General features: G+C 39.0%; 1 protein-coding gene across 9 annotated transcripts in view; it reads right to left on the bottom strand.

Moving 5' to 3' along the window:
* The window catches only part of SCML2 (Scm polycomb group protein like 2), a 102,266-nt gene that overhangs the window by 18,969 nt on the left and 67,412 nt on the right, over positions 1-15,885 (bottom strand). For 7 of the 9 annotated variants that reach the window (XM_045471116.1, XM_045471112.1, XM_045471115.1 and 4 more), the window contains 2 exons: positions 7,537-7,617; positions 3,345-3,553 (listed from right to left, as the gene is read on the bottom strand). In XM_045471116.1, the coding sequence (XP_045327072.1) occupies positions 3,345-3,553; positions 7,537-7,617 (290 nt within the window). The remainder of the gene's footprint in view (positions 1-3,344; positions 3,554-7,536; positions 7,618-15,885) is intronic. The other 2 variants (XM_045471118.1, XM_045471114.1) reach the window with 1 other exon arrangement.

The following is a 15,885-nucleotide window of genomic DNA, read 5'->3' on the forward strand; positions in this document are numbered from 1 at the left end:
ATAATTTTAATTTTTAAAAAGCATTTAAAATAAAATATTATTTCTGGGGGTGCCTGGCTGACAGTCATGTGACTCTTGATCTTGGGGTCCTGAGTTTGTGCCCTATGTTGGGTGTGGAACCTACTTAATTAAAAAAAAATTATTTCCCTTTAAATATTGTAACTTTCCTTAATTTTATGCAATTAAAAAAAATTCTTTTTAATGTTTATTTATTTTTGAGAGAGAGAGAGAGAGAGAGAGAGAGTGAGTGGGGGAGGGGCAGAGAGAGAGGGAGACACAGAATCTGAAGCAGGCTCCAGGCTCCAAGCTGTCAGCACAGAGCCAGACGCAGGGCTCGAACTCACAAACTATGAGATCAATGACCTGAGCCGAAGTCGGAGGCTTAACCGACTGAGCCACCCAGGCGCCCCTATACAATTTATTTTGAATTTTAAAAATTTAATCTGCTAATGATTTACATTAGAATAACCTGCTTATTTGATTTTTTCAATGTTGATGATTTTATATTTGAAATATATTCACATTTATTGACTTTTAATTTTTATTTAAAAATTCTGAATGCTTTTTGAAATAAAAATACCAGTATTATTTTAAGCATTTTATTTATTTATTTTTTTCAACGTTTATTTATTTTTGGGACAGAGAGAGACAGAGCATGAACGGGGGAGGGGCAGAGAGAGAGGGAGACACAGAATCGGAAACAGGCTCCAGGCTCTGAGCCATCAGCCCAGAGCCTGACGCGGGGCTCGAACTCACGGACTGCGAGATCGTGACCTGGCTGAAGTCGGATGCTTAACCGACTGCGCCACCCAGGCGCCCCTTAAGCATTTTATTTTAAAGTTTTTATTTATTTTGAGAGAGAGAGAGAGAGAGGCAGGCAGAGAGAGAGGAAGAGAGAATCCCAAGCAGGCTCCACACTGTAAGCAAGAGCTTGATGCAAGTCTCGAACTCACAAACCATGAGATCATGACCTGAGTGGAAATTAAGAGTCAGACACTCAACTGACTTGAGCTATCCAGACACCCCAATTTAAGAATTTTAAAATCAAAATGGTATTGTCATTTTGCTCCATACTGCAAACATTAGATAAAACAAATGTTATATACATATATATACATACATACATATATATATATACACATACATACATATATATATATATATTCAGATGGCTAAACTCAGAAATGTTTAAGTAATACTGCCATTTTAGTTCTAATCCATCTAGGAAGATTCTATGTTTTTATATTAAAAGTGTATCACTTGTAGACCAGATACATTTGGGTCTTTTTAAAATCCATTTTTATAATCTGTCTTTTAAATGGAAAGTTTACTCCATTTTTTTAAGTTTATTTGTGAGAGAGAGAAAGAGCAAGTGCACATGTGTTGGGGCAGGGGCACAGAAAGAGAGCCTCCAGCAGACTCTGCACTGACAGTGTAGCAAACTCAGGAAACAGAGATCATGAATAGGATGCTTAGCCAAGTGAGCCACCCAGGTGCCCCGAGTCCACTAACTTTTAAAATAATTAATATGTTTGGGTCTTAGTATACCCTTTATTATTTCTTTTCTATTTGTCTCCTTTGTGTTTTATTCCTCTATCCCTCTTTTTTTTTTTTTTTTTTTAGTTACTTGAATATTCCTTAGAATTTCATTTTAGTTCTCCTATTGGCTTTTTAGCTATACTTCTCTGCATTTGTATTTTTACAATATGCCCTGGGGATTATAATGTATAATCTACATAGTTAACATTGTACTACTTAACATAAAATGTTGAAACCTTGCAATGATATAAATCTGTATCCTCCACTCAAAGCCTTTATACTAAGTATTACATGTATTACCTCATGTTATGTATTGATGTTATATAATGATGTATTCTATCATGCTATATGTATTACATTACCCCGTAAGACCATATTATGATTATTGCTTTAGTCACATTATTATAAAGAAATTAAGAGGGGGGCACCTGGGTGGCTCACTTGGTTAAGCATCCGACTTTGGCTCAGGTCATGATCTCACCATTCATGAGTTTGAGCCCCGCATTGGGCTCTGGGCTGACAGCTCAGCGCCTAGAGACTGCTTCAGATTCTGTGTCTCCCTCTCCTTCTGCCCCTCTCCTGCTCGCACTCTGTATCTCTCTCTCTCCTTCTCTCAAAAGTAACATAAAACATTAAAAGAAAGAGACAGAGAGAAATTAAGAGGAAAAAAGCAAAACACAAAGTCATTTGCATTCACTCAGAGATAAATTTCCTTCAGCATTTCTTATAGTGCTTGTCTGCCAGTGATGAATTCTCTAAGGATGTTTTTATCTAAAAATATCTTTAGTTCACCTTCACTCCTGAAGAATATTTTTGCTGGATACAGAATTTTGTGTAACACTCCTATCTCCTGTGTGTACTCTCCTGAACCCACAGTGTGTCTGCTTTCATTCACTGTCCAGTATCTTCAAGTAGCTAGTTTTTTTTCCTATTATTTCCAGGTTTTAAAGTTGTTTTCTTTGCAGGAATCACTTAGGTGGTATGTGACTCTAGCATCATTGAATTCATCATTCTGATTCCACCTTCCATCTGCTTTACTGAGGTATAATTTATGTATAGTAAAATTCACTTCACTTTTAAAGTATACTGAGTTTTGGGGCACCTGGATGGCTCAGTTGGTTAAGCATCCAACTTCAGCTCAGGTCATGATCTCTCAGTCAGAAAGCTCAAGCCCGGCAACAGGCTCTGTGCTGACAGCTCAGAGCCTGGAGCCTACTTCAGATTGTGTGTCTCCTTCTCTCTCTGCTCCTCCCCTGCTCACATTCTGTCTCTGTCTCTCAAAAATGAATAAATGTTAAAAAAAAAAATTTGAAGTATACTGAGTTTTAAATAAACTGGCCTGAACGTAAATATACCCACACAGTATTTTCAATGTGGTTCTGAAAAAGTCAAACATTATTCAAAGTTTTAAGTTTACCCAAGAAAAGAAATACCAGGGGCACCTGGGTGGCTCAGCTGGTTGAAGAGCCGACTCTTGACTTTGGTTCAGTTCATGGTCTCATGGTTCATGGGATCCGGGCCCCACAAGTGGGCTCTGTGCTGACACTGTGGAGCCTGCTTGGGATTCTCCCTCCCTTTCTCTCTGCCCTTCCCACATGCGCACACACAGTAGTATCTCTCTCAAAATAAATAAACACTCAAAAACAAATACCAATCTTGATGGCTATGTGGGCTTTAAAAAGCCTTATGTATACTCTTTGCACAGTATATTCCTAAAAGTCCTCATCATACTGTTAGTATGATTCTAAACTGTATGTTATAATAAATAACCAGAGTACAACAAATCAGGAGGAGATACAACTAACCTTTTTTGGGGCTTTTTTCCTTGGTGTGGTATTTTTAGCAGAATTTCCCTTCTTGGGGGCTGAAGTAGGTAGAGGTGGTTTAATCCGACTTGATTTCCTGATCTGCTGCGTTGGTAATATTATAGCAGTTTTCTGTGGAGACGGCATTGAATGTGGGGCCGCTTTGGGAAGAGAAGACTGTGTTTTTGCTATACTCTTTGTAATGGGCACTGAGGGGGGAAAAGCACAGCACAAAAATAAAATTAACACACACACACACACAAACTATATTTAGTCCTAAAACCGTGTGTTCATAGTAGCCACAAAGTGAACAAAAACCTTTTTGAAAAAAGTATGTACAATATAGAAAGGTATACTAACCATCTTTAATAAAATTTTTATATGAATACCTAACCAAATGTACTGGTTCTTCAGCTTATCTTCAGATATAACAGAGAACTTCAGGTAAGAAAAATGTCCAGAAGATGAGAAGTTAGTGAATTGTGGAAATGCAGAAAAAATTAGTAAATTTTGGGAAACCATCAGAGGAAGTAAATAAAGTCAAGAGGAGGCCTGGAAGCCTGGAACAAGGGGAACAGAAGAAAGGAGAGAGATGCCAATATTTACTGGCTACCCATTACAGGCCAGGCACTTCAATATGCATTATCCCATTTAATCCACCCAACATTCCTGAGGTCGGTACCATTTCCCCACTTTATACATGAGGAAACTTCGGCTCTGCGAGGTGAGGTAACTTAGCCAAGATCACCCATTTGGCTAAGAGAGTTTGGTCTCCTAAGTGCATGCTTTTTCTAATATGCTACCTTGCTTTCTGCCCTCAAACAAAAAAAGGCTATTAAATTCACTCCCCTGAGTCAAAGTGCACAAGTTTTTAAAAAAGGGAATGGTGGGGGGCAAAAGACAACTTTGTGAATTCCTACGTGCTATTTTACTAGAGAGTCAGGAGGTGCTCTCTAAGAAGGAGTCTTAGGTTTTTAAAAAAAAACCAGGTGTGGAGCCATACTCACAAAGAGAAAACATTAACAAGTAAGTACAGACAAAAACACACTGGTAAAACTTTTCATGCCTGGGAATTTAACCTTGTTTAATATTTATTTCCAAATAGTACTCATTAAATATACATTTCTGCTGACCCATGAAGACACTTTATTATTGAAAGATAGTGCTTGCCTTCTCTGAATTGTGAAGACAGCTGCACACATAATTACCACAGAAGAAGAAATACACTTAGAAATGAACAGCAACCCCCTATTTCCAGCTACTGTTCCACATGTGCTGGTTTAGCTTACACATGGCTGACTGGAACAGAAACTAAAATGGATTAGAGATTTGAATTAATATGTATCTTGCTTTTGATCTAAAAAGACTTAAGAGGTATGGTTGCTTAGTGTTCTCCAGATTTTCAATCCACCATTTATTTACTCAATACTTAGTGCATACTTTTTACCAGTCTAGGCAATTTAGGAGATTCAGAAGAAATAGATATGGCCCCAGTCATACAGTTTGTGTATCCTGTGAGTGTAGTTGTGTATCCATAAAATTCGTATCTCCTTAAGTAGATCAATGATACATGATTTCCTTCTCCTCAAATAAACTGAATAGTGTATTACACAGCCATATGACAAGAAGAGCAGAAATTACTGTAAAAACAGATACCTTGAATTTGAGGCAAGTAATAAACAAAGTCAAATTCTGAACAGCCAAAAACAGAAAAGCAAGATATGGTCTGGAAAAACCAAAACTAAGTCAAAAAGAAAAAATCTGTCATTGGAAACATTTGACTTTGGAACCTTTTTCAGATTTAGCAATTCTTTCCAAGTCATCTTCCTTATTCTTAAAACTGCATGTACAACTAAACTATCATTTATACTAAAATCTTTCAAGGGGTGCCCAGGGGGCTCAGTTAGTTGAGCGTCCAACTTCGGCTCACGTCATGATCTTCCATGAGTTCGAGCCCTTCATCAAGCTCGCTGCTGTCAGCACAGAGTCTGCTTCAGATCTACCCTCTCTGTCCCTCCTCCACTCACGTGCTCTCTCAAAAATAAATAAAACATTAAAAAGAAAAACTTATGGGGTACCTGGGTGGCTCAGTCAGTTAAGTGTCCGACTCCGGCTAAGGTCATGGTCTCACAGCCTGTGGGTTCGGGCCCCACATCAGGCTCTGTGCTGACAGCTCAGAGCCTGGAGCCTGTTTTGGATTCTGTGTCTCCCTCTCTCTCTGCCCCTCCCCCTCCCTCCCTCCCTCTCTCTCTCTCTCTCTCTCAAAAATAAACATTAAAAAAAATCCTTCATACTGCTAACTATAAACCCAAAGAAACAATATAAGCCTCAACTTTGAAAAACATAGACATAGCAATAGAGATGGCTACACTTACACTATCACTATCCAACCTTGAGGCCTGATGCCTCTATCTGGAATTTTGCTCAAAAAGCTCACTTGAGGCACCCAATGCCTCTATCTGGAATTTTGCTCCCTGACTCACAGAACGAGCTCACATTGCCACAAACTGGTCGTGGGCGGCAGTAAGAGCAAAGGGGAAACCCCCTGATCTTCCTTCATTCACTCCTGCTGCCATCCCATACCAAAGCACCAGCTCCCTTGACTGGTGTTTCAGATTCTGCCCTATTTCTCCTCTCTCTTCTCCCAACCTGTACCAGAGGAAGCCACCCATGCCATTCCAGAAGCGAAACCCTGCTTGAGAAACTAAACATTTGATAACAGCCAGAGTCTGTTTTTCCTCTGAAATTAGCCTTTTGAATACCCAAGGACTGTTCTTGTCATATAAGAGTAACTTTCCCTTCCCATTAGCATGCTAAGTGTCTTTTATTATTTTTACTTATTTTTTTAATGTTTTATTTTTTTGAGAGAGAACATGTGCACAACATGGGGAGGGGCAGAGAGAAGGGGATAGAGGATCTGAAGCGGGCTCTGTGCTGACAGCAGAGAGCCCAGTGCAGGGGTTTGAACTCACCAACTGTGAGATCATAACCCAAGCCAAAGATGGACGCTTAACTGACTGAGCCACCTGGGTGCCCCGAGAGTCTTTTAAATGTATATTTCCTTACCTTCAGCAATAAAAAACTCATTTTAGAAAGCCTCAAATAAGGGGTGCCTGGGTGGCTCAGTCAGTTAAGCGATCGACTCTTGGTTTTGGCTCGCGTTATGATCTCGCAGTTCCTGAGTTCAAGCCCCACATCAGGCTCTGCACTGATAGTGGCCTGCTTGGGATTCTCTCTCGTCCTCTCTCTGCCCCTCCTGTGTGTACTCTCTCTCTCTCTCAAAATAAATAAATAAACTTAAAAAAAAAAAAAAAGAAACCTTCAAATTAGCTAAGAAAAACTCTTTTTTAAATTTCTTTAAAATTTATTTATTTAGGGGCACCTGGGTGGCTCAGTGGGTTGGGCCTCTGACTCTTGGCCACGGCTCAGGTCATGATCTCATGGTTTGTGGGACCGAGCCCCCATTGGGCTGTGTGCTGACAGCACGGAGCCTGCTTGGGATTCTCTCTCCCTCTCCCCTGCTCGTACTCCTGCACTTGCTCTCTCTCTCTCAAAAATAAACTTAAAAAAATATTAAATTTATTTATTTATATTTTGAGAAAGAGCACAAGTGGGGGAGAGGCTGAAAAAGAGGGAAAGAGAGAATCCAAAGCAGGCTCAGCACTGCCATCGCAAAGCCTAATGCAGGGCTTGAACTCATGAACCATGAGATCATGACCTGAGTTGAACCCAAGAGTCAGAAGCCTAACCGAATGAACCACACAGGTACCCCAAGCTAAGAAAAACTCTTAAAGAAAACCACAGGGGGTAGTTACTAGTGGAAAGGAAAACAAGGAAGCATGTTCCTAATACCACAGCAGATATTTGGAAGCCAGAAGCCAGGTGAGGACTATGAATTTTCTCAGAAGAAGCAGAGTAGAGATCAGCTGGGCATGGGACTCCTGTACCAACTGGTCAAAATAACCTATTCCCTTCCCTGCTTCTCATTATCTAGGGAGAGACACTGGTTCTAGATTAATTAGGTTCAAATCCAGATTTACCACATAATAATTATGAGGTCTTGGGACAATTATTTAAATTCAGCATGTGGCACATGGTACATATTTCAATAAATGTTAACTGTTAATAGCAGCAGCAGCAGCACCAGCAGCAGCAGCATTACCATCAGCAGCAGGCCTGCCTTGATTCTCACCTTCTCTTTCCAGGCCCTGAGGGTGCTCCTGGCCCTCTTCTATCAATGGATGGGATATCAGGGAAACCTTGTTGTCAATGCCTAACAAATGCAAGAAAAAGTTTCATCCAAATAAGGATCTCCTATTTACCGACATTCTGATCCCTTTCCTCCTTCCTTTCATGACCAAACTTCTTAAAAGACTAGCCCATGTTCACTACCACTGCCATTTTCTTATTTTTCAACCCTCTGCAATTACACTTTTATTTATTTATTTTTTTTTTTAATTTTTTTTTTTAACGTTTATTTATTTTTGGGACAGAGAGAGACAGAGCATGAACGGGGGAGGGGCAGAGAGAGAGGGAGACACAGAATCAGAAACAGGCTCCAGGCTCTGAGCCATCAGCCCAGAGCCCGACGCGGGGCTCGAACTCACGGACCGCGAGATCGTGACCTGGCTGAAGTCGGATGCTTAACCGACTGCGCCACCCAGGCGCCCCTGCAATTACACTTTTAGACACCTCTTTTTAGGGAAGCTTTGAATGCTAAGGTAACCCACAACCTCCTAATAGCACTAAACACTTTTGATGATGTCTTCTTTTTTAAAATCGTTATTAGATTTCACACAGCCACTCCCTCCTGGTCCTTCTTATACCTCTGTCATGTTTCCTGTGGTGTTCCCCAGGATTAGTCACCTTCCCCCTACCCCCACCTCAGTTTTGAGTGCTTTTAGTTCACTCCCTTGATTTCAGCTACTGCCTACATATAATGATCACCAAATTGCTTGCCCTCATGTTCTTCTGCCCACTTAAGCATTCGTAAGCCACCCCCTACCCATCATAGGCCTCTCTCAAGTTCCAGAGCTGTGTTTTCAATAGCCAACTCAATAATCTTATATATAGGCATCTCTTACTCAACATGTCCAAAACCAAATTCATCACGCTTATCTTGAATGACATTACCTTTTACACTCAATTATCAGTAATCAGAAATCTTGAAGACATCTTTGTACTCTTCCACCATCGACATGTGAAACCAAGCCTACCTGAAGTACTTCCTAGTTGTGTTCTTCTTTATGCCCATGAAATGACTTCTCACATAAGCTATAGCACTAGCCTCTTTACTAGCATTCCTGGCTAACCTTTACAATCCATATTTGATAGCACATAATCATGATCTTTCTAAAATACAAACTATATGTCACTTTTCCTCTTAAAAATCTTCAGTGATGCTGGGGCACCTGGGTGGCTCAGTCAGTTAAGCCTCTGACTTCAGTTCCAGTCATAATCTCACAGTTCCATGGGTTCGAGCCCTGCATAGGGCTCTGTGATGACAGCTCAGAGCCTGGAGCCTGCTTCAGATTCTGTGTCTCCCTCTCTCTCTCTGGCCCTCCCCCGCTCATGCTCTGTCTGTCTGTCTCTCTCTCTCTCTCTCAAAAATAAACAAACATTGAAAAGAAAATCTTCAGTGATGCCACATTACCCATATGCTAAAATCTAAAGTCTTTGGCCTGGTGTCCAAGGCCCTCTACATATCTTCACAATCTCATATCCTCTATTCTCCAACTATCCTTATAGATTCAGTCATAATCATGTTTCAGGTCCTCAAATATTGTGACCCTTACTGCCTTGCAGAAGCTGATCCAGGAAAGGCCTTCTCTCTCATGTCAATGACGAGCTCAATCACGAGCACTGCAAAATTCCAGCACTAAGCTCCGAGGCAAACCATAGGACTTCATGCTAATAAACTTCACAGACTGCATTTATCTCTAGCAGCACAGGTATTACAGCATCTTATCTTTTCTTAGATATCTACCTGTCCCACTACACTGTGAATTCCTTCAGAAGAAGGAACTATGTAAGTTCAAACCATTATTATACCTCCAACATGTGGTTGAGGGCCTGCCACATAACAGGCATCCAAGAAATGTTTGTTAAATGAATAAATGTTTAACATCCAAGTTTTGTCTCTGGTCTTATATTCCCATAGAAACAAGTTGGGTAGCTTATGCATCAAATAGGCCACCATGGTTTAATAACAACATTTTACAGTTTGCTGGGAAAAAAATGCTTTACCTCAACAAAGAAGGTTACAGAGGGTACATACTTCAACTCAATAATAAGGGCCATATATGAAAAACCCACCACTAACATTATATGCAATGATGAAAAACTGAGTTTTTCCCCTAAGGTCAGGAGTAAGACAAGGATGTCTACTCTCACCACTTTTATTCAACATAGTACTGGAAGTCCTAGCCACAGCAATCACACAACAAAAAGAAATAAAAGGCATCCAAACTGGTAAGGAAGAAATAAAGCTTTCACTATCTCCAGATGACATGATATTATATATAGAAACCCTAAAAACTCCAAGAAACTACTAGAACTAATAAATGAATTCAGTAAAGTCACAGGATACAAAATCAATAGACAGAAATCCACTGTATTTCTATACACTAATAATGAAGTAGCAAAAAGAAAAATTAAGAAAACAATCCCACTTACAATTGCACCAAAAATAATAAAATACTTAGGAATAAAGTTAACCAAGGAGGTGAAAGACCTGTACTCTAGAAGCTATAAAATACTGATGAAAGAAATGGAAGATGTCACAAATGGAAAGATATTCCATGTTCATGGATTGGGAGAACCAATATTGTTAAAATGTCCATATTACTCAAAACAATACATAGATTCAAAGCAATCCCTATCAAAATACCAACAGCATTTTTCACAAAACTGAACAAATTACCCTAAAATTTGTATGGAACCCCAAAAGACCCCAAACAGCCAAGGTAATTTTGAAAAAGAACAGAATTTAAGGTATTTCAATCCCAGATTTCAAGATATACTACAAAGCTGTTGCAATCAAAACAGTATGGTACTGGCACAAAAAAACAACACATACATCAATGGGACAAAAGAGAGAGCCCAGAAATATATCCACAATTATGTGGTCAATTGATCTTCAACAAAGGAGGCAAGGGTATGCAATGGGAAAAAGACGGTCTCTTCTACAAATGGCACTGAGAAAACTGGACAGCTACATGCAAAAGAATGAAATTATACCACTTTCTTCCACCACACACAAAAATAAACTCAAAACAGATTAAAGATCTAAATGTGAGATCTGAAACCATAAAAATCCTAGAGGAGAACAGGCAGTAATTTTGTCTGACATTGGCCATAGCAACACTTTTCTACATTTGTCTCCTGAGGCAAGGGAAACAAAAGCAAAAAAAAACTACTGCAACTATACCAAAATAAAAAGCTTCTACACAGCAAAGGAAACCACCAACAAAACAAAAAGGCAACCTACTGAATGGGGGAAGATACATGTAAATGACAGATCTGATAAGGGTTTAGTATCCAAAATATATAAAGATCTTATACAAATCAATAACCCCAAAAACAAATAATATAATTTAAAATGGGCAGAAGATATGAACAGGCATTTCTCAAAAGAAGACACACAGATGACCAACAAACACATAAAAAGATGCTCAATACCACGCATCCATCAAGGAAATGCAAATCAAAACCACAATGAGATATCACCTCACACCTGTCAGAATGACTAAAATCAAAAGCACAAGAGACAAGTGCTGGTGAGGATATGGAGAAAAAGGAACCGTTTTTGCACTGCTGGTGGGAATACAAACTGGTACAGCCACTGTGGAAGACAGTATGAAGGTTCCTCAAACAATTAAAAAGAGAATTACAATAGGATCCAATAATTCCACTACTGGGTATTTACCCAAAAAATATAAAAACACTATTTTAAAAAGATATATGCACCCCCATGTTTACTGCAGCATTATTTGTAATAGCCAAATTATGGAAGCAACTCAAGTGCCCAATGACAGATGAATGGATAAAGATGATGTGGTGTGTGTGTGTGTGTGTGTGTGTATATACACATACATACACTGGAATGTTACTAAGCCATAAAAAAAGAAAGCTTGCCATCTGCAACAACATGGATGGATCTAGAGAATACAATGCTAACAGAAATAAGTCAGTCAGAGAAAGACAAAGACCATAGGATTTCACTCATGTGGAATTTAAGAAACAAAACAAAGAAAAAAAAGAGACAGGGGCGCCTAGGTGGCTCAGTCAGTTAAAGTATCTGACTCTTGATTTCAGCGCAGGTCATGATCTCACAGGAAGTGAGTTTGAGCCCCGCACAGGTTTCTGAGCTGACACTGCAGAGCCTGCTTGGAATTCTGTCTCCATCTTTCTCTCTGCCCCTCCTGCATCTCTCTCTCTCTGTCTCAAAATAAATAAATAAACTTAAAAAAAATCATTTAAAAAAAGAAAAAAAAGAGACAAACCAAAAAACAGACTCTTAACTACAGAGAACAAACTGGTGGTTACCAGAGGGGAGATGGATGGCTGGATGGGTGAAATATATGAAGGGAATTAAGAGTTCACTTATCGTGGTGAGCACTGAGTAATGTATAGAATTTTTGAATCACTATTTTGTACACCTGAAACTAATGTAACACTGTATGAAAAAAAAAACTTCAAATACCAATCAACCAACTTAAAAATCAACTTCTAAGAAAGGAGGAAATAAAATCTCTTATCTGTAGTGTTTCCTCTCACCCAGTTTCTAAGGTGCTGCTGTTATGGTAACCCCAAAATGCCCAAACCCATGGCATTGTAATCCAAGATATATGGAGTGAATGTTTAATTTTTTGTCTGTTTAAAGGAAAACACCTTGTCTCAAACCAAATAAAAGATAATCTTTGACAATGTGTTAAAAAAAAAAATCAACTTCTAAGAATACACTCCATTCAAAAATGAAGGAAGGACTGCAAATCAAAATCACAACTTGGTACCACTTTACACCTACTAAGATGGCTATTAAAAAGAAAAACAGTTAAGTGCTGACAAGGATATGGAGAAACTGTAACCCCCATACATTGCTGATGGGAATGTAAAGTGGTGCAGCTCCTGCGGCAAACAGTTTGGCAGTAGCAGATAAAGTTAACACAGAACTAACATTTGAACCAACAATTCCATTCCTAGGTATATACCCAAAATAAATGAAAACAGGGACTCTAATAAGAACATGTACAGGGATATTCATAGCAGCACTATTCACAGTAGCCAAAAGGTAGAAACAGCTCAAATGTACATCAATGGATAAATGGATAACCAATGTGTTACACATGTATACAATGGAATATTATTCATCCATAAAAAGGAATAAAGTATTGGTAGCTGAAATGGCATGAATGAACCTTGAAAACATTACACTAAGTGAAAGAAGCCAGACACAAAATCACATACTATATGATTCAATTTATATGAAATATCTAGAATAAGTAAATCTATAGCAACAGAATACAGATTAGTGGTCACAGGGTCAAGAGGGAGGAGAGAATAGGAAGCAACTGCTTAGTGGGTACAGGGTTTTCTTTTAAGGTGATGAAAATATTTCCAAACTAGATAAAGATGGTAGTTGTACAACATTATGAACGCACTAAGTGACTCTAAATTGTGCATTTTGAAATAGTTAATTTTGTATTATGTGAATCGCAGCTCATTTTAAAACACAACACTGGGGGGAAAAAGAAAGAAATCTGTATACTTCGAATGGGTCAAATATTTTGCATACATTATTAAAATTTGTTTCTATAATTTTGTAAAGCAAGTATTATTATTCCCATTTTACATATAAAGAAATAGAGGCTTGGGGCACCTGAGTGGCTCAGTTGGTTAAGCATCTGACTTTGGCTCAGGTCACGATCTCCAGAACCATGAGTTTGAGCCCTGCATCAAAAACAGAAGAAGAAGAAGAGGAAGAAGAGGAAGAAGAGGAAGAAGAAGAAGAAGAAGAAGGAGGAGGAGGAGGAGGAGGAGGAGGAGGAGAAAACAGAGGCTTAGTGCAGTAAGTAACATCTAATCCAGTATCACACAGCTAGTCTCATAGTGGTAGGAACGGGATTCACATTCAGGACTGTCTCACCCAAAAGCCCATGCTCCTTGCTTAAAGTGGGGTACTGTTTTAAACTAGTGAGGTAAGCAATGAAAAGACAATTAAAATATTTTCTTCTATAATCTTAACAAACTCAAATGCAGAATTAAATAGTTGGGTTAAACATTTCTTAAGGTTCAAATTTGAGGGAGCTTCTGTGTAAACCACAGATAAAAATATCTAAAGTGGTGCTAAAAACAAATTATCAACATGCCCTTAATAATCCAGTATTTAGGGGCTTTCCTTTTTTTAAATTCTCTTGGCTAAATAAACCCTTAAGGGAAAAATGCATCAAATATTAGAGGAGAACCTTCTGTACTCTAAATTTTCTTATGTATTTACTCAAAATGAAACATTTATAATCCAAACACATTTTATGTCTATTAATTATTATAATAACAAAGCAAGAATACTTAAGTAGATGGGACCAAACCAATACAGTTCTGTATACATGGAACAGAATACAACACATGCTTCTAAAGACATCCTCAGCTGGTCTCAATGACTACTGGCAATTAATTAACATTTCTGATTTTTTAATTAAAATATCCTAAGGTTTATATATCAAAATATTAGAGGATGGCAAGAATACTGGCAAGAATACAAGCAATTTTTAGATTTTACCCTATCGCTTTGTTTTCTAAATGTTCTACAATTCCAATTTTGTCATAAAGATTATAAAATGCCCTCACAAAGATAAACCTAGCCATTTGGGGGGGGGGTGGAGAGAAAGAGAGAGAGAGAGAGAGAAAGAGAAAGAGAGAGAAAGAGAGAGAAAGAGAATATCTTAAGCAGGCTCCAAGCACAGCACACAGCCCAATGCGAGACTCAATCTTATGACCATGAGATCATGACATGAGCTGAAATCAAGTGCTGGACGCTTAACCGACTGAGCCACCCAGGTGCCCCAAACCTAGCCACTTTTTTAAATAACAGAACAAGTCACGTCTCTAAAGAAAACAATTATTTGACATAAGCATTACTAATATTTTATTTTGATAAAAAGCCATACAACTTGTAAAGACATACAAGAATCCACTAAAAAATAACAGTAGAGATACCCATGCAGACTCACTGCATACTGGCAGTGACCTCTAGAATCTGCAGCTGTCTCCAGCAATTTCAGAATTAAAGAGTAGATCCCCTCAGTAGCCCAGGCTGACTCAGCAGAATAGAACTGTAAAAGCATCATTATTGGCCAAGCAGCTGACCAGCAGAGACACATGGTCTCTATTTTCATTCACAGTAGCAGGGGCACTCTTGGTCTTGGTCAGACACCTCCCAAAGGCCTCTGCTTATCACTCTTCCTTTTACCATTACTTAAAGACCTCTAAGATACTTTTTTACTTTTCTCACTTTCTCACTGTGCCCAAAACAAGTATAAAAGTTCTTTTTGAGACCTGCCCCCTGCCCTATCATTTTAAAAGGTTTATCTGTTTTACAACTAATCACTACAAGGAAAAAGAATGGCAAACACTGAAAAAGTTAAAAAGGAAAAGAAGGTCTCTAATTCTTAGTGGTAGCTGTCCCCAGTTTTTGTGGAAATGGTACTGTCTTTTCATATTTTAACCCTTATTGGACCTATTCTAACTTGAATGTTCTGCCCAGTTCCCTGCTCATTTACCAAGAAGAGATGGTTTAGTTGGCATTGTTGGCATCCAATAGTGTGAACAGGCCCAGCCCTATTGCCTTCGCTCCTCCACTGTCTTTCCTGAGTCTCCTCATGACCTAGGTAGGTTTCCCTCCCCAAAACCAAGAACCACAGTTTTACAGTATTAAAAATACTTTAAATATACAATAAGGGGCGCCCGGGTGTCTCAGTCAGGTAAATGTCTTCAGCTCAGGTCATGATCTCACAGTTCGTGAGTTTGAGCCCCACGTTGGGCTCTGTGCTGTCAGTGTGGAGCCTGCTTTGGATCCTCTGTCTCCCTCTCTCTCTGCCCCTTCCCTGCCTGCACAAGCTTGCTCTCTCTCTCTCCCAAAACTAAACATAAAAAAAATAATAATAAAATAGGGGTGCCCGGGTGGCTCAGTTGGTTAAGCGTCCGACTTCAGCTCACATCATGATCTCGTGGTTCGTGAGTTCGAGCCCCACATCGGGCTCTCCACTGTCAGTGCAGAGTCCACTTTGGGATGCTCTGTCTCCCTCTCTCTCTGCCTCTCCCCAGCTCTCTCTCTCTCTCTCACTTGTTCTCAAAAGTAAACATTTTTAAAAAGCTTGTTAAAAAATAATATAAAATAAACATACAATAAAAGATAACTCCCACATAAAAAGAAAAACAAGCCATTCACTCACAAAAGTAAAGATCTGATTTAAAAGAGCTTGTTTTGGGGTGGTATGACAGAGCATCCCCATTTGGGAAATGCTGCTATGTCTTTTCTAGG

This window comes from Leopardus geoffroyi, chromosome X (genome assembly GCF_018350155.1).
Source record: "Leopardus geoffroyi isolate Oge1 chromosome X, O.geoffroyi_Oge1_pat1.0, whole genome shotgun sequence".
Lineage (NCBI taxonomy): Eukaryota > Metazoa > Chordata > Mammalia > Carnivora > Felidae > Leopardus > Leopardus geoffroyi.